We start from the raw sequence: 19268 nt of genomic DNA on the forward strand, positions 1-19268 counted from the left end.
TGTTTTGGGCACTTTTTGAATGCAAAAATAAAAACCATTTGATCAAAATTGTGACTTAACCAGAATCTAAACCTGACGGGATTAGCAGATACATGAGAGGGAGGGGAGGAGCAGGGGGTCTGTTGTCCACTTTTGTGTTTTCATCTTGGCTTGACTTGGGTACAAATAACACAAGTGCATATTCAGGCAGTCTTAGGGATTTCAAGTCTGATGGCTAGCAACAGTTCTCCTCTGTTTTAGCCCTTCTTGCCCTTAGCCAGAGGAGTCTCTAAAACCAAGAACAGAGCGGATTGTTTAGAGCATCTTCCTGCCTATTAAACAAAAACCTTTGGAATAGAAAACTATCATCTTTCCCTTTTCAGGTTTAAAAAGGGAGGGAGCAATTGTTCTTGCTGTGTGGAGGGCACAGGTTCTCAATGTCTTTGACCACTCAAGCATAAAAAAGTCCTTAGAGGTTTGTAGTCAGATCTTAACCTGGGTGAGGAACCATCTGATCTTAGTTAATTTTTGCATATTTATATCCAGCCTTGACTCTGAAAAATAAAATTTCATTTACAGGACAGCCATTAATAGCTGCTAGCTATTCATTTTCATATTCTCCTCTGCGAAAGACTTGGATGCAATAGGTAACATGTAAGGAGGTTTCCATAAGTATGCTGATTTCTCTAGGCCTATCCATGTACTTAACACAAAATACCATACTGAATAGATGCCTCACACTCCAACGAATGATTGCAGCTGTGGGGAGCTACTGATGTCATGCTAGAACAGGTTGCTATCCCAAATCTAAAAGATAATTTATATCCTCACTTCAAAAACCACTTGATATTATTATAATTCTATGTTTATAGAGGAACTCTGGTATTTCCTGCATACTGTATTAGGTTTTTTTAAAATATAAAATATGAGAATGAATGAAATTCCATTAAGGAATATTGCCAGTAGGTGGGATTTGAAGGATGACATAACCAGATTTTTGTTATTATTACAGATCTATGTGAGCATATCCAGGAAAGATTGTAGATACAATTAATTGTGAACACAAATAACAGTGATCAAATTTTAGTCAGATGCTTTTTCCTACAGTCTGTGTAGAGAGATATCAGCTATGTCTGCACATGTGTCATGTACGGATAGCAGAAATACTAGACACTTTTGGATATCTAGTCAAACTCTACCCAAGAAAATACCCAGACCACCTTCACCACGCTTTTAGTATCTGAAAATGCTGCATTCTTCTCATGAAGATAAGTTAATTACATATATACATGTATGGTGAATATTCAAAGTCTGCATGCTGAAATTTTGACTTCTACCCAAACTTAGTGACAAATAAGAAAAAATGTTTTTTTTGCAACGTATTCTACTTTTTGCACATAATGACTGATTGTACTGTGTTGTATGTTTGTGCAAGGTACGTGATTTAGTAGCATTTTGACCTAAGTATGTGAAACACCTACACATTTTCAGTTTGCTCTCTGTGTGAACATGTCTTTTAATTTTAACATCATACAGAGCTAGAAGCTATTATGGAATATATTTCTTGATAATTGAGCTATTAAGAATGCTGTTCAGTTCAGTAGTAGGTCAGATTTGAATTGGTGAGGTTATGCATAAATAATCAGCTCAGTTAGGAGAAACAACAGGTTCTTTGTCAGATGATTTTCCCCCAACTGTGAAATCAGTCCAGTGACAGGTTAATAAATAAAGCTCTTTATTTCTGTCATTATCCCAATTTATAGAGCTTAATTTTGCATGTTAATTCAAATTTCATTCCAAATTAACATTTCCAGGCTAATGTCCATGCCAATGTTACTTGCTCATTAAGATGAACAAGGGTGAGTCAGCCTTCTTCCTTGCAGAAGCTGTGTGTATCCACACAAACATTCACTGCTAGAAATACAGAAGAATAATGAACATAATATTTTTAGTTAAAGTGCGTTCATTTTCTGCAGCTGCATAATTACTGCAATCCACAATAGACCAGTCTGATAATGAGTTACACCCTTGTTCTCAGAAGGGGGTTCCTGAATCTTGTCCTTTTTGTGCTGACTTTTTTCCCATGGAATCACTAAGCAGAGTTTCTGATTTTTGTCCTTGCTGGTCTATGTTGGTGCTGATACAGGGAAATTCTAGGGATTTTTACAAGAAACAATAACGTAACCCCAGGGACTTTGAAAGATTTCAGACCTTAGCATGGCTGCAATAATATAATAAAGTGTCCGCTTCTGCAGTTGCCCCAAATCGGTGATGGCCAATTCATGAATTGAAAAAGCATCTTATATGCTGGAGAATGTAAGTATGTGGCTGAGTTACCCAGTCTGCTGAAATGCTAAAACAAACAAACAAAAAACCAAACCAGCCCACAAAAAAAAAACACCCCACCCAAAAACCACCGTAAAATCTCTTAGTGACATAAATGTAAGTGCTATAATTATTCACATCATGAGCTTGACTGGATCAAGTCACTATATTTGAATTTGGAGCTTCCATTGACTTCAACAATGATGGATGGTATCTAAAAAGATACAATTATATGTGGCCATGCGGTGTGACAAAGGTTCTGTATTTTTTTCTTAGTGACTTTTTTACCTACAAAGCTGGTTCCTGCTCCTGTTGGAGCAAGAGGGGAATGTTTTCCACAGACTTTACCAGGAGATGGCGAGTTTAATCATCAAGACAGTTTTGCAATATACTGTTCAAGGGTTCAATCTTGAGTGTGATTACCAATGTTTGCTTGCTGTGGTTATGGTTAGTTGCACTGCATAAAGATAACATACCTAAAGCATATGATTTTTCCCTGTAGATATTGACGAGTGTGAAGACAATCCTAACATCTGTGATGGAGGCCAGTGCACAAACATCCCAGGAGAATACAGGTGTCTTTGCTATGATGGATTCATGGCATCAGAGGACATGAAGACTTGTGTAGGTAAGTGAAAATATATCTTTTCCTATCTGCTTGAACTAAGGAAAAAAATATTCATTAAGGCACTATTTCCAAGTAGGTAGACAATGGTATTTAAAATGTATTGCTCTTATGCTGCAATTTTGGCCACCTGACCACAGGAATAGCCCTAGTGCACAAGCTATGTTTACCAGACACAGATGTAATCTCTGTGTGTTCCAGTATACCTCCAGATCAAGTTGGGATGCAGACGTGGTGATCTATAATAGTGTATCTCTGGGTCCTCTTCCAATAAGCTCTTATGCAGCTCAGATCAAAGAGGGCTTATAGAAAGGAACTGCTGATGGGTGACACTGGAAAATTTCTGGCCAGGTAAATCATTAGTGCTGATTAAACTTGTCACTAAACCAAACTGTGTGCAAGTACTGTGCTTTGGTAGAACAAAGTCAGGAAACAGTTTGAATCCAGAACAAATTTTCACATTTAAATTAAAAATCTGGAGAATATTTGAGAACTGTTTGTGCAAAACTAGGTAGTGTCTGTGTGTGTGTATGCATATATAACTATATAGACACATGCATACATATACATAGAAAGCTTCAATAAATAGTCATAATCATACTTTGGACAATACTGCTGATATTGAGTCTTTAAGGAACCATATCTCAGAGATTTTGCTAGTTACTTTCTAAGAATTTTATTTAATAAATCTTAAATTATGTGGTGGTTGTTTTTTTTTTAGATGTTAATGAGTGTGATCTGCATCCAAACATTTGTCTGAGTGGAACCTGTGAGAACACAAAAGGCTCATTTATCTGTCATTGTGACATGGGATATTCAGGCAAGAAAGGCACAACTGGTTGCACAGGTATGTTATAAAGTTAATAGTTAATCTTCTGTTGAACTTGTGATTCTGTATGCCTTTTTAGTTTTTCTAGTGTTCAAAACCTCCTCACTGTGATTCTTTTCACTCGTGTTAAATACTGTAATCCTTACCCAAACTTGCTTCCGTTCCGTGGCACAACTTTCAGCTTAATGCAGCTTCTGCTGAAATGAGTGATAAAATATGCACTGGGAGCAAAATTGGACTTACTGTATTGTTGTTAGTCTAAGAGAACAGAAAATGCCATTGGCTGTAATTTGACAGACTGTTGAGGGCCACAGTGGTTTAGGATTAGTTAATTGTATGCTGTGCATGCAAATAACGGGTCTTGTTTCCAAGTGTTATTTTGGCAAACATAATGGCTTGAAATATGTGCTAAAATATATTCTCAGTTCTTGCAAAGTGGCAACAATACAGCTACCCAACTACATTATATCAGCAAAATCAGAATTTGCATTAGTTCATATATTGCAAGCTAACAGAAATGAGGTTCAAATATACAGACTTAAAGGGCATGATAATAATCCTAATGCTGTTGTCTCAAGCCAAGGTGTTGAGAATCTTAGGCTTTGCCCAAAATATGAAAGCAAACATATGTTTAATATAATTTTTAATGTAGACTTAAGGTAAACACATTTTTGGCAATGTTTTTGAGACTTTTATTCTTTGTCTGCTCTTATTGTACTGAGTTATTAATATACTCTAAGTGCCCCAAGTATATGAGACTGGTTTTTAACAGCTCTCATAGAACAATCTGAGAACTTAAGTTGTACTTTGCATATTGGATTACGGATGAATAGTTATGCATTAGTAACAGCTGCCTTTGACTTATATATGAACTGATGTAAATCCAAGAAAACTCTAATTGTACCCTGTAGACCAATATTTCATTGTTCTTTGTTTCTGTCCTAAATTATGTAAAGATCTTCAGTTCTCTAGACCTGAAATCCCTCATGCTGATCAGTTAGACATGGTACAGCTATCACACCGTGTAATGAGTGACGGTAAGGAGCTGTCAGGGAAGATGAAACAACTAGTAGAAGGGAAAAGGCAGAGAAAGGTCCTGGAGGCAAGGGAGGAATCTGAGGTATGGCTTCTGGGGAGGTGCCTGGAAACAGACACCATTTTGGCAGCATGTGACACAAGGTAGTGGCAATTGTCCCAATAAATACTCTTTTGTTAACAGAGGCGGGGAAATCCCTGCCTTCTGGTTCCAGCCAAGCCCAGCCCTCTGGATGGATGCTATCTGCCATGTAGGCTCTTCTCACCGCCTCAGATGTACTTACCTTTCTCTCAGCCTGTTCTTTTTTTATCCTGGCTATGTGTCAGTGTCCCAGGGAGGATGCTACTCACCAGGACACCTAACTTACAGCAGATGCTATAGAAACCCTCTGTAATTTGAAAGAGGCCAGTGGCCTAAGGAACAAAATGACGTAGTATCAGTTGTGCTGATACAGCTGTGATGGGACCATACTCAACTCACCAAAATTGTTTGGATTTAAGTAAGTCTTTGGGGAAGGGAGAAAGCAGAGCAAGGACCTTCATAGCCTGGTTTCATGATGAGGAGACTGTTTATAGGAACCAAAGCATAGGAAACAGGTCCCATTGTGCAGATTCTCACATTCTGACAGAAAAAGTCTGATTTACTGGTGGAGTCTTTTGAATTCCACACCTCATGCTTGCATAGCCTAAGTGCCAGAGCTGAATTTTCTAGACCCAGGTACTAAAACCCATGAGAGCATCTTTCAAGACTTCTTCAGTAGGGACCCTACTAACAACACCTTGACACAGGGGCCCGATTCTTGTCATGCAGACAGTTCAAAAGCATTCACAGTAATTAGGAACTCCCGTGGAAAAAAATTACAAAAATGTGTACAATACTTTGAATGGGAGGTTCTTTGTTTCATGAGAACAATTAAATAACATCCTCTGGGTTCCATTACAGTTTTGTCTAAATATTTCAGCTCCCTTGTCATTACTGATTGTTTCCATTTTAACAAATAAACATGTATTTCACCAATCATGTAACAGTATTCAGAATCCACCCACTGACTTGCATTCCCATCCCACACAGATGTTAGCCTCCCCTTCCCCTCCTCCCCCCTGCCTTGGTTCTCAGTAGAATGTGTACAGAGCTTAGTAACAAAAATAAAATTAAAAATGTTTTATACACAAATATACACTGTGAATGCAGGTTTCTGAGGCAAAATGTTACAAATGATGTAATTTCCATTCACAAAGCAAACTGTGGCAAGACTGACCAAGAGCAGTTCATTTTAGATTTTTCTAGGCAAGTAGTGGTTCATAGCCACTAGAGGAAAGATTGCAAAGCTTTCCCCTATCTCTGTTCCAGATTGCTGAGCTTTATAACAAATTTATCTGCTTTTTCTCTCAATAAAGTATTCATGTATTTGCGCAGAGATGGAATCCTATATTGGCACTTGCATTTGGAGATTCATCGGTGCTTTGGATGCAGTATTTCACTGTTGATGCAGAGCCTCAGCTTTACTTGCTCTGATACCTTCTCAGAGGAACAAATTCTTCTCTGACTCTCTTACACCCGTCCTGGCTAGTTATGGCTGTGTGCTCCTGGTGAAGCTGTGCTTGGACAGGGTTAGGCTGCTCTTCACAAAGTCAAACTGTGTGAGGTGACCCTGGGGCAGAAGTCACCCAAGATGGTCAGCAGATAAAAAGTAGTGCTCAAATGGTCTAGGCTTCTCCACAGCAAGCTTGGGGAATTGGAGGACTGGGGCCAGTTTCTGCTTGCTGACTTTGTGAGGGCCACTCTGTTTGGAGAAAAGCTGGTGGAAGGTGTTCAGCCATGGCCTTTGGGCGAGATTAGAGGGTTTGGTCCTGAATGCTACTTGCTGTCACTCAGTAGTGATGATATTAATGGCTAAAGGAGGAGTGTGTGCGTGCTGTTAAATACTTGCATGGCTGAGAATAACACAGCTAAAAAGAGAAAGACAACTGCTACTGTGAAAGGAAGAGGTGAGCCATGTCATTTGCCCTCAGAAGTAGGTCCATAACACTTTGTGGTGTGTACAATCTGTTTTGACTTTCTCTCCCCTGCCTTTGGCTTCTGGCCATTAATAATACATTGTGCTTCAGTCTGATGGCACAAGAGAATTGTGGTATCAGTGAAACAAATACATTTCCCGTTATGAATTTGGGAGCTGGCTGTGTCAGGCCAAATACCAAAAGATAATAATATTACGAGGTTACCCGCCAAATGGGAGTATTACAGAAGGAGTGCATTGTGAGTAGGTGCCTGTCCATCAACAACATGCTGGACCCCGGGCTGATGATGTAAGGATCAATAACAGGCTAGACCTGGCCCATGGGAAAAAACTCCAGGAAGGGCTTACACTGCAGTATGCTAAACAGAATCCGAGAGTGAGTCCCAAAGAAGAAAACAGTTGCACCAAGTACAGAACTCAGACTAAGGGAATTTTTCCATATATATTTCCACTCATATGTTGAAACGAGTGCTAAGTTGAAATAGAAGACAGAAGTCACTGTCTTCTCCCTTCTGAGAAGCATTCCTTCTTAATAGCTCCTTTTCCTCACCTGATTACATGGGCAGCATCCCAGGAGGAGGAAATGCCTTGTGACTTCCACCAGACGACCGGTCTGGTGGGAATCAGTGCCAGGCTCGAAATACCAGTGGAACGTCAGTGCAATAAAATGCACATATATATATATATATATATATAAAGAGTGCCAAAAATTAAAAAAAAGTCAGAAAATGCTTGAGGGATTTGCATTATTCTTGACAAACAGTACTAATTTATAGGTGAAGACTGAATTAAATTCACGCTTTGCTAAGAGTCTTTATAGGCTATTGAATCCCCAGTGAAACTTAACAGTAAATGTACATGGCATACTTTGATGCTTTCATGCCCTGTGATGGATATATGAATTGTCATGGGTTAGTGTTTCTTCGTTCAAATGCAGAGATCCCTCTGCATTTGGATGTTTCCCGAGTATAGGCAAGAATAAAGTGACTTCTCCCTGTGCTTCTCTCTGGCTGATTTTTAATGATGCACTTATAAACTGCGAGGGGACTCTGTGTAGGTGCTGGCTAGCTGTTTCTTGCATTTGGCTGACATGTTTGCAGGCATAGTGCCAACACAACAGGTATATGTGAGGCATATATTTTTGCTGTATATTCACGGCCCTAAATACTTGTATCTCTTTGATCAATGAGAGAGATGCTTTATTAATTGCCAAAGACTTGAGGGAAAAAAACATTGGTCCAGAGAACTGAAAGAGCCAACAAAATAGGGTGACTGACTTTTTTTTTTTCCCCATAGTGCTTGGGATTGTTATGATGTCAGATCTGCGTTTTATTTATCATGCATATTCTCATCTGTTGTAGCAGACAACTCCCTTAGTATTAATGGGAGTTGTGCAATTACAGAGCTGAGAGCATGTGTACAGCAGGACTGGGACACAGTGGGACCAGCTGAGGATGCAGTGTCAGTCTTGGATTGGAATGTCTTTATTTTCTTGGCTTGTCACAGAATCATACTGGAGGCAGAAAGAGAAGGTTGATATAAATCAGTGACTCACTCCTTTACTCTTTAATGAAAATCCCACTGAAGTCAATGGGAATAGGCCATCATTCTGTGAAACATTGACTTGAGCAGCATTCTCCTGTGTGCTCTTTGGGTCGTGATACCTTTACTCAGTCTGAGTAATGCCTTGCTCTTCAAACAATTGCATGAAAATAGTTGGAGCTATTTGAAGAGTGTAGTACTGTTTGTACTGCCATGCAGACAGCACAATCTGGACTCTTTTATTAAAGATATTTATGTTGAATTAATTTTCCCCTACAGAGCTCAACTTCTCCTTTTTGATTCATTCTGTGAAGTCATAATTCAGTACTTATGGTAACATAAATCCATGTTGAGCTCCAGTATAAGCAAGCATAAATTCCATTGATTTCACTGCCCCATTTACACGGGACCCTGTTTGGTCTGAGATCTCCTCTGCCTTGGAAATAATTGCAGTGCAATAAATTTAGGCTTATACCTCAGCTGTGCAGTGAAAGGAGAGAATAGGGATTACAACAAAGCAATGTGTAAGTTAAATGCAGATAGCTTTGAAAATAAGTACAATTTGGGAAGAAGCTGGTAAAGGAATTTTATACGCCTCAATGAGCTTTCATCTAAGTATCTGAAAGCTTTTCCATGCATCAATAAAATAAGCCCAGCGACATCACTGTGAAGGTAGATGGCATTAGAAAATGTATTTTGCATTCCCTATTTGATATTTACCCAGGTAAAAAGTAGTGAAATCTATTATTTATTTATTGGTGGATAAAAGCTGAAAGGGATTTTAGGATTTTGATCAAAGCAAATAGAACGGCATTTTAGTGGATGATATCTGATAAAGTTGATCCCATTATGAATACCCCTGTTTGGATATAGATTTGTGCTCACAACTTTCATCCTGCAAAAGATTCCAATCTCTTTAGTGTTTGTGGCAAATAGCTGATGGGGGAACAGGATGGCTGGCACCGGGGAAGGTGCTCAGCTCACAAGCTGTGAGAAAGTGCAGCAATTGCTTTCTCTTCCACTGGGAGATACTAACGGGGTGCAAACTCTTAGTGGGCCAGCACAAAATGAGATGGAGTCCACAGTCAGTTTATGTAGAACTAAAAATTGCTTTTAGATTGCCTTAAAATTGAGCCTGAACATGACTTCATTGCGGTGGAGCTGTTGCATGCGTTTCTGTTTGTGTTTGCTGGTGGTTTAGAAGAATTCTTGGCAGAAATATCTCAACTGATGATGGTCTTTGTGTTGTTTTGTTGTGCCCCAGAGGGTATAAGGAAGATATTGGTTGTTTCAAAGCATCAAATAATCAAATACAGGACAATCTTAATGCTGGCTAAAGTCTAACAGTTTGGTTTTAAAAAATCACATGAAGGTTAAAATATAGAGTGTTTGCCTCAGCTTTTTTATGTCAATGTATACTGTAACTGACCTCTAGAAATTCCTTTTAGTCTTTCCCTTCAGTCCAAGCCAAAATGAGTTTTGTTTTTTTTTTTTTGTTGTTGTTTTTTCCTGACCACCCTTAAGATTTTTAACAGACACTAGTTTCCTGTTTAGGGTGATGTTATCTTCACATGAGTTTCTGCACATACTGAAGGCAAATATTCTTTGAGATCATCTGCACCCTTCCCCTCCCTCCCCCCCCCCCCCCCCCCTTAAGTTCTAAAAAGTAAGTGTCCATTTGCATGTTTTCAGGCTTTGTGGTGCAGTCTGCCTTCATTAACAGTAAATTCCAGCTGCCAGACTTAGATCTGTATCTGGACTTCAGTATTCAGATTGTGAGGATACTCACGTCTGGAGTTTTGATTCAGAGCAATGTCTCATTTAGAAAAACTCAGAAAAACAAGACTGGATGCAATTTCACTACAGAGTTATAAAAAAAAATAATCTGGAGTCAAGAATTTAGTTGTAGGATGCAAGGCATTTGTTATCTACTTCTCAGAGTTGCCTGTAGCCTTTGTGAAAAGGCAGGGTATATGTACAGGTTATACAGAAAGGACGTAGAGCCTTATGCCTAAAGAAGGGTGGGCAGAAAACCTAAGAAATGTTTATAAAGGAAATGGTGAAGGTCTTACCTGGACACTTTCCCCGGTGGCTCCACTCTTTTGCTCTCTTGAAAGAGGTAGTTGCTTTTAGGTACAATGGTAGATGAGGTCTGAGGGTTTGGGGCTAAGAACCCCACTGACTGTTAACTGGTTGATGGATAATACCCTCTCTTAATCATCTTCTCAAAAGGGGTCTGAGGTGGGTTTTTGTGTATGGAATCATGCGGAGTTCATGAGCTTGATTTCCATTTCCATCAGCTTTTAGCAGGATGGCATGATTTGACTTATTGCAACAGCAAAAAGTATCTGGGAGGGTGAAAAAAAAGGATATAAATATTAAGTGGTTTGATATGAAGTCAAAATAATTTACATCCTGTGTGGATGTAAAGCACAGTTAGAGAGAGCTTGATTACAGAAAGCAATGTAAAATCCATAGCTCAGATGTGTAAGAAAATTGCTGACCACTTTGTTTTAGTTACCAGTAGTAATTCCTAAGAACTTTGTCTTCAAGCTTACACATTCTCCAAGTACTTATATGGAGTATTAATATTGTTTTGTGACGAGTCAGAATAAAGTTCAGTTGTGTTTTGTTTTTTTTTTTTTTTTTTAATGTCTATACTTTTCAACATTGCTGGAGAACACCCGGGAATCAAAATAAGGTGAAAATAGAAAATATTGAAATAGAATGTGCTGGCATGAATGCATATGTTAAAGTTTGGATGACTTGCTGCCTGGTGTCTCCAAGGATGATGACTTTTTCCATTCTGTTAGGTTTTCTGAGCTCCTATTAAACTGCATGCCTGATGAGCTTTGGGTCCATCAGCTGTCCCATTATATGCAGTGGTACAGCCCATCCTTCACCTTCCACCGTCTCTGACAAAGCAGAACCTGGCTTCATTAACTGCCTGGGGATAATGCTAGGAGGAGTTTGCAGGTGCTACTGTACCCAGTTGGTGTTCATCAGCATCCTTGCAGATACTGTGGGGGATGTGCTGCATTCCAAGAGTCCACGGGCAGCAGAGACTCCTCTGAGATCTTTTAGCAAACCATGCAGTGCAGAGCCACAAGTACCTCTCTGTGGACTCCAGGATGGGCAGATGGGGAAGCTGTCATCTTTCCCTCACTTATGTTAAGGTACACTCCGGATATACCAATAGATTGTAGTGGTGTCTTGTAGCTGTGAGGGCAGCACAGGTCCACATGTCACGTCTTAGTCACTAGATTTGAACCACAACCTATTTGAAAGCCTCTTGACAGGCATATATCCCAGGATGCTGAACACCTGCAGTGGTAATCTTTATGGGCTCTAGTCCTCTTCCCAAGGGCTGTGTCCTCACGTTCTTTGTGAATGTACCAGATAGCAAAAGAAGAAGAACCTCAGTTACCGGTTTCCTCCTTAGTTATAAAAAGATTTTGGAGTGGACTGCAGAAGTACTGCTTTATATGTGTCCCAGAAAAACAGGTAGTAGGCCAGCATGTTTGAAATATTCTACATGCTTCTCTGCTTTTCTTTGCTTTTATTTCTTTTCTGTGTCATTTTAAAATCTCATGTTGTAAAGAAACGCTGACTTGCTTTCATGTTCACATTGTCTGTCTTGAAAAATTCCTATATCAGTAGGCTGACTCTGAGAAAGTTTGATCCATGAGCTCTTCAAATGTCTCTGTTTTTACAGATATCAACGAGTGTGAAATTGGAGCCCATAACTGTGATAGGCATGCCATATGTACGAACACAGCAGGAAGTTTCAAATGTAGCTGCAGCCCTGGCTGGGTTGGGAATGGTATCAAGTGCACAGGTGAGTGTTGTATGCATTTATTTGTAAGGTCTGATCAACACGGGGTCTGTGTGACCCTGGAAAAAACAATACCACACCTACAAATAGAGAAGACAAATGTTTATCATCCTCATTAGGTCAATTTGACACTATCCATTGGAGAGTGAATTCTCTGCCATGGTAACTGTGAAATCGGCATTTTCTCATATTTGGTGAGTGAGAGGATGGAAGTGAACTGGTCCATGGAGAGAGACTGTGTACTTCATGAAAGTTTGTGGCTCGTGGGAGACAGTGAGAGGTCTCTCAGTACTCCTTGTGAAAACAGTATATATCCTAGAAGATCTTAGCCTGGAGGGTGCCCTGCAGCCTCCTCATTCACAATTACCTTGTCACCATTCTTTGTTGGGCCGTAAATAAGCTGTGACTACTTTTCCCGTCAGATGACCACATATGTGGGGGTTTTATTACAGAAGATTATTTGAAGTAGAGGTTTGGTCATGTCATCTACTGCCTAAAGTGTGTATTCATGTTTGTTTGGTTGTTTTTTTTTTATTAAAAAAAAATAATCTTCTTATTATTTTAAAGATCTGGATGAGTGCTCGAATGGAACCCACACGTGCAGTCCACATGCTGACTGCAAGAACACAATGGGTTCTTATCGTTGCCTGTGTAAAGAAGGTTATACTGGGGATGGCTTCACTTGTACAGGTAAGCTTTCTTAAGAATGAGACAAGTACCATGCTTGCATACTCACCTGGCATTTAGGCTTATTAGTGTTATAATTTAAACACAAATACTCAGAATCCCATTCAACTAGAATATAAAGTGTGGATCAACTACAGGATTATGTTACGTTAGGTCTGGTGCTCCCCAAATTAGGTTGCTGATTCAGCAGATAGCACTTAAGCTCTGCAGCAGATGTCAAAAGATATTGTAAGATCTCCATCTTTGGAATTACTAAGAACTCAGCTGGGTAAGGCTGTGAATAACCTGATATAATTTTGAAATTAGCCTTGTGTATAGCAGAGGCTGGACAAGATGATCTCCAGTGATGTCTTGCAACCTAAGTTAGTCTGTGATTCAATACAGAAAAAAAAAAGCTTTTAAAGATTTGAAGTTATTCTTGAATGTCATCTTCCATTGTTTTCTACTTCATTTAAGTTGTGACAACTTTAAAGATATTGTGTATTATACCTAAAGCAGTCAATTTTTTCTTTTGATAAAATGTAAGTTTTCATTGAGCTTTTCTTGTTAGTAGGAGTGGGTGGCAAACTTACTAAAACAATGTTTCATCATATAATTTATCCAATTAGTAACCCAATCCACTGGCTGCCAACATTAATATTTAAATAGTAGGGTACGTTATTAAAATTGTTTTATAAAACTGCCAAAAAATGTTTTTGTTTTGTTTTTTTCACAAGTGAGTTTGTGCTATCTACCCTATTTACTGCATCATCCTGAAAGATGGTGTCAGGACATGTAGAATGATGGAGGTAGCTGCTTTTAAAACTTCATTTTATAAACTGTAAATATGATTATAAAATATTGTTAGAGTAATGTTTCCCACCCACACTGCAGTCTTCTGCTTTGAAGAACGGATCAGCTCACGTAGGCTTAGTGATCAGGAACCTTGCTATTACGTTAAGGAATTCAGCATTGATGGTAATGCAGGGGGATCATGTTGAGGATAAAGCAATGGGAAGACGGTGGGCCAGATTTTCAGCTGGTGCAGATTAGTAGTGCTTTATCAACAACAGTAGTTTTCATTGCATCTGAGAATCTGGCTCAGCAGGTTTAAGGCAGAATTTGAATCATTCCAATTTATAAACGAGCCCTGGGATTACATTTAATCGAGTCTGTATAATTTAGTCTTGAATCTGATTCAGCTTCCTTAGTGGCCTTCATAACCTGCAGGGCTTTTTGTTAATTTCCTAGATGATGATTTATGATTTTCAGGAGTCTATAAACTACATCTTTCAGAGCACTTAGAGAGATTCTGTGTTCAGTTGAACACCTTAATAAAAAAAAAAACAAAATAAAATAAAAAATAAAAATTAAAAAAAAAAAAAAAGGAAAGCTTACTGTTCGTGGATGCAAGAGGTGGCTGGGGCTCCAACTAGGGTATGCAAATATTCTGTAAGCTCTCTTCCAAAATATACAGCATTCATCCTGATAGGTACTACCTTTGCTTTGCAAGCCACAGACTTGTAACAAACTCACACTGACAGCTAGACTCTGTTGCAGCAAGTAGGCTCTTTTGTTAATGTATAAAATGTCAGCTAGCAAATAGGGGCCACAATCTATCTGAAGGGCAGCGTAGCCCAGTAGCAAGGCCGTTTTTCTCATCAGCTGTTAAACTGCCGTTTGGTTTTGATCGAGTTATTTTCACTTCAGTGCCACTTTTGTTAGTGTTTTCTATTTGGCATGGAGACCGTCTATTACCATATGTTTGCTCATTGCACAGTAAACCTCTTATTTCAATTGTTGTATCTAGGCTTTGCTGTAATAGAAACAATAACGATAACAAGATTCACGTTCTTATTCTGACTTTAAATTTGACTGTGTGTATGGCTTCCAACCATTGTTAGCTGTAGCTACTTTAGCAGCCTGTACCTGTTGCTAATTTTTCTTTTAATTATAAGTAGGGTGTAGTTTCTTCTGCAAGTGTTCAGAGCTAAGAGAATAGTTAAAATCCTTGTAAAACTGCATAGTTAGCTGAAACAAATGTTGTTGAGAAAACCATGTTTACTGTAAACCTCCAATTTCTTTTTCTTTTACAGACCTAGATGAATGCTCAGAAAACTTAAATCTCTGTGAAAATGGGCAGTGCCTCAATGCCCCGGGAGGATATCGCTGTGAATGTGATATGGGATTTTTGCCAAGTCCGGATGGGAAAGCATGTGAAGGTAATTCTCTGTAAGCTTTAAACAACGCTCAACAAATTCAGCCTTAATAATATTTTATGTTTGAAAAGTCTTACAATTGGTTGCAGTTGCGGTTTTATTGAAAACTGCATGAAAACTGTCAATAGTTGCTTTTTTTTTCTGTTTATGTGCTTGGATGCTAGTATTTATTATGGACCTCCGGGTCTTCATTTACGTATTGTATAGAGAAAGGACAGCTTTTTGGAGACTGTTTTTCCACGTATTATTAGTAGACATGATTGCTGATCCAAATGGCATTGTCAACTACAATTTCATCTTGGTCAGTATGCACACAGTTCTTCATTTTATTTGTAACAGTTAAACAGAAACAGTTACTTTGTCTTAGTGCACATGAAGCTGAAAAACACTGGTTTGGTAGCTAATACAGTGAGCCTGCTTTGAGGGTTTCTGCCAAATGCCAAATCAGAGATTGAAGCCTCACAGAAAATTTATATGACCATGGAAAAATAAAAATTAAAAAAAATTAAAAATCCTGAGAGTATTTGTTCTTTTTGAACTGGTTACCACTCTTCAGTAAGAGCTTTTTATATGAAAAGATTTACAAAACCCAATGAATACCTATTTTGCCAATGTGTGTAAGGACATATATTTGGTAATGATATATGAAAGCCAGTTTGCATAGCACTTATCACTTCAGTCAGTCCAGAAGCAGCAGCTGTATCATCTGACATACTAATGACTCATAAGAACTAATATGTGAGGGAGTTCATAATTACATCACTATAAATAGGATTTTTCCCCTGAAAAGTATTCTGTGTATTTTTTTTAGTAATCTACCAAGAGAATTAATTTACGAGAGTGAATTTGTGCATAAACTAAAAGAATATTACATTTCATAGTGTTTCATGCAACAATTTACTTTGAAACCTTTTAGCTAACTTTAAATATCTTACATAAAGCTTAGCTTCCGTTGTGAAAACAGATTTTCCTTGATGTCTCGGATGTGTACACAAAACACAGTATTTTAAGGTCCTTTGTAAACACACACTTTTTTTTTATTGTTTCATTTAGTTGTTCTTTGTCTAATACATAAAGCATTCAGTAAATAATGAATCAGATACAATGATTTAGACAAACAGCACAGAGAAGTGAGCTTAAGGTGCTAACCTCAAGATCTGTCAAGTGCAGAAACCTGAAGATGAGCATCAAATTCACCTCTGTGCACAAGCATGTGTGTGGGGGGTTGCCTATTATTATTATTAATTTATTTTGCTGAAGTTCAGCTTTCTGGAGATGGCTGCTGATTTAGGATGAACTTGTTTTTTAAAGCATATTTCCTGCCATGTTTAATTTTGCTACTTGTCAGGTCAGCCCATGAGTAAGTTCAGATTGTTTCTATATGGTCTCTAGTGACATTGGAAAGAGTATTTTGCATAAAAAATAAATCATAATAAAAAAGGCCATAGATTAGATTACTTAGGCTTCAAGCGTAAATCTTGCATGTTATTCTTGTCTGGTCTTATACAGTGCACAGGAGCAGTCGGTTTCCAGATTCATGTTTTCTGAACTTTTTTGTAGTTTTCTGTATCTATATTAAAAAAGATAAAGAAACCTTACATTTTTCCGTTCCTCTTTCTCTGTCAGATATTGACGAGTGCTCCCTTCCTAACATCTGTGTCTACGGTACTTGTCATAACCTTCCTGGACTTTTCCGATGTGAGTGCGAAGTAGGCTATGAACTGGACAGAAGTGGTGGTAACTGCACAGGTAAAGATGATTTCAAACAACATGCTTTTTAATTTTCTATTAGTGTTATAATCTGCTCCTTAGGAAATTATTTTAAAATGCTATACAAATCAGTCTGAATATAAAGAAAATCTGCTGAATAACACAGAGAGAAATGTCAGTGGAAATTATACTCAAATGGAGACTGGCAGCCTTCTCCACACTCCTCTTTCACCTTTTTTGTCAACTTCTGATTTCCCAGTGTCTTCAGAGAAGAAAGGGAGAAATACAGCAGAGATAACATCTTTGTCTACATCTTCAAGGCAGAGATGTGTTGCACCCTGTAGTTTCCATTCACAGTACTGGATGGCAAGCTGATGTCATGTATTTTTCCCTTAAGTATTTTTGAATATTTTGTGTGAATTGATAGATTGGTTTTCTAGGGAAAATACTTTTTTCCTAGTGCAATGATGAATTAATCTCAGGCTAGTGTTCTACTTCTAAGATGTGTATTTACTTTGAGAACTTCCTGGATATCAGTACTTGGTAACTAATGGATTTGTGGTGGTCAGCATATTATACCTGATATATCTATGGTATGCACTGTCCTGGAGTATTTGCTTACCACCTGCTGGTTTTTTTGCAGATGTTAATGAATGTGCGGATCCCACAACCTGCATCAGTGGCACATGTGTCAATACTGCTGGTAGTTACACCTGTGAGTGCCCTCCAGATTTTGAGCTGAATCCTACCCGTGTTGGCTGTGTTGGTAAGGGACCACTCCTTATATTTATTTACAAGTGAAGTTGCACAGAGGCTGCAAGGCTAACCGTTTAGAACCTGATCTCCTTCTAAGACAAAGTGATGCGCTTGGTGGATGAGGGAAAGGCTGTGGATGTGGTCTACCTTGACTTCAGTAAGGCTTTTCACACCATTTCCCACAGCATTCTCCTCAAGAAACTGGCTGCTCTTGGCTTGGACTGGTGTACGCTTTGTTGGGTTAGAAACTGGCTGGGTAGCCGGGCCCAAAGAGTTGTGGTGAATGGAGTCAAATCCAGTTGGAGGCCGGTCACTAGGGGCATCCCCCAGGGCTCGGTACTGGGGCCAGTTCTCTTTAATATCTTTATTGATTATCTGGATGAGGACATCGAGTGCACCCTCAGTAAGTTTGCAGATGACACCAAGTTAGGTGCGTGTGTCGATCTGCTCGAGGGTAGGAAAGCTCTGCAGGAGGATCTGGATAGGCTGCACTGATGGGCTGAGGTCAACTGCATGAAGTTCAACAAGGCCAAGTGCCGGGTCCTGCACCTGGGGCACAACAACCCTAAGAAGGGGGTTGAAGCCATCAAGGTGCTTGAGTGAGTCCAGAGAAGGGCAATGAAGCTGGTGAGGGGTCTGGAGAACAAGTCTTACGAGGAGCGGCTGAGGGAGCTGGGATTGTTCAGTCTAGAAAAGAGGAGGCTCAGGGGCGACCTTATCACACTCTACAGATACCTTAAAGAAGGCTAGGGCAAGGTGAGGGTTGGTCTATTCTCCCACATACCTGGTGACAGGACGAGGGGGAATGAGCTAAAGTTGCGCCAGGGGAGGTTTATGTTGGATATTAGGAAGAACTTCTTTACCGAAAGGGTTGTTAGGCATTGGAATAGGCTGCCCAGGGAAGCGGTGGAGATCCCTGAAGGTCTTTAAAAGATGTTTAGGTGTAGAGCTTAGTGATATGGTTTAGTGGAGGACTTGTTAGTGTTAGGTCATCTGTGTGATTCTGTGAAAGTCCTAGGTCATGGAAGAGGGCTTGAACAGACTCACCAACTCCCAGCCCACTGCCCCTGGCCTGTTGTAATAGTTGTGCAACTTGTAATAGTGCAGTGAGAATACGCCTGAAGTGATGCAGCATGCCAACAATGCCCTGCTGCCAGAACCAAGCCCTTGGGGCTTGTTAGAGCTGTCCACAATTTACAGCAGGCATGAGATGATTTTAAATTTCAGCAAGCTTAAACCAACATCCAGCTGGCCCCAAAATGGCAGGCAAATGAAGTTGTGGCATAAAGCCACCTTACACTCTTTGAGCAATTGAGTGCAGCTTGGATAGGTAGAGCTTTCATGACCAATGGAAATGCTGTTTTATTAGGCTCTGACTACTCGTTACTCTGATATTTTTTTGCTTTTGTTTATTTAAGAGGGCATAGGGATGCTCCTCAAATTCAAATATATTTGAAAATCCTAACAAGTAGATGCTTTCACGCATGTTAATCTCATAGAGAGGAGAAAGCAGTGTATTTCTGGAACTGGAAGGGTGTACAAATGTGGATGGCAATGTAAATCAAAATGAGAAAAAGCCTGGCTGAAGAGATGTGGCACCACTGTCCTATCCATGCAGGAAGAGATGGGTTCTCTTGGACAACACAAGTCACTTTCTTTAGCTGTTACACAAGAAATTAGAGTTGTCTGAGGCTATCCCTCATCCTGAGATGTTGTTTGTGATTTCTTT

General features: G+C 39.2%; 1 protein-coding gene across 4 annotated transcripts in view; it reads left to right on the forward strand.

Moving 5' to 3' along the window:
* The window catches only part of FBN1 (fibrillin 1), a 159886-nt gene that overhangs the window by 106276 nt on the left and 34342 nt on the right, over window positions 1-19268 (forward strand). For 3 of the 4 annotated variants that reach the window (XM_068695254.1, XM_068695255.1, XM_068695256.1), the window contains 7 exons: window positions 2807-2932; window positions 3651-3776; window positions 12069-12191; window positions 12756-12878; window positions 14951-15076; window positions 16700-16822; window positions 17427-17549. In XM_068695254.1, coding sequence (XP_068551355.1) covers window positions 2807-2932; window positions 3651-3776; window positions 12069-12191; window positions 12756-12878; window positions 14951-15076; window positions 16700-16822; window positions 17427-17549 — 870 coding nt within the window. The remainder of the gene's footprint in view (window positions 1-2806; window positions 2933-3650; window positions 3777-12068; window positions 12192-12755; window positions 12879-14950; window positions 15077-16699; window positions 16823-17426; window positions 17550-19268) is intronic. The other variant, XM_068695257.1, reaches the window with a different exon arrangement.

The sequence above is a fragment of the Anas acuta genome, chromosome 12 (genome assembly GCF_963932015.1).
Source record: "Anas acuta chromosome 12, bAnaAcu1.1, whole genome shotgun sequence".
Lineage (NCBI taxonomy): Eukaryota > Metazoa > Chordata > Aves > Anseriformes > Anatidae > Anas > Anas acuta.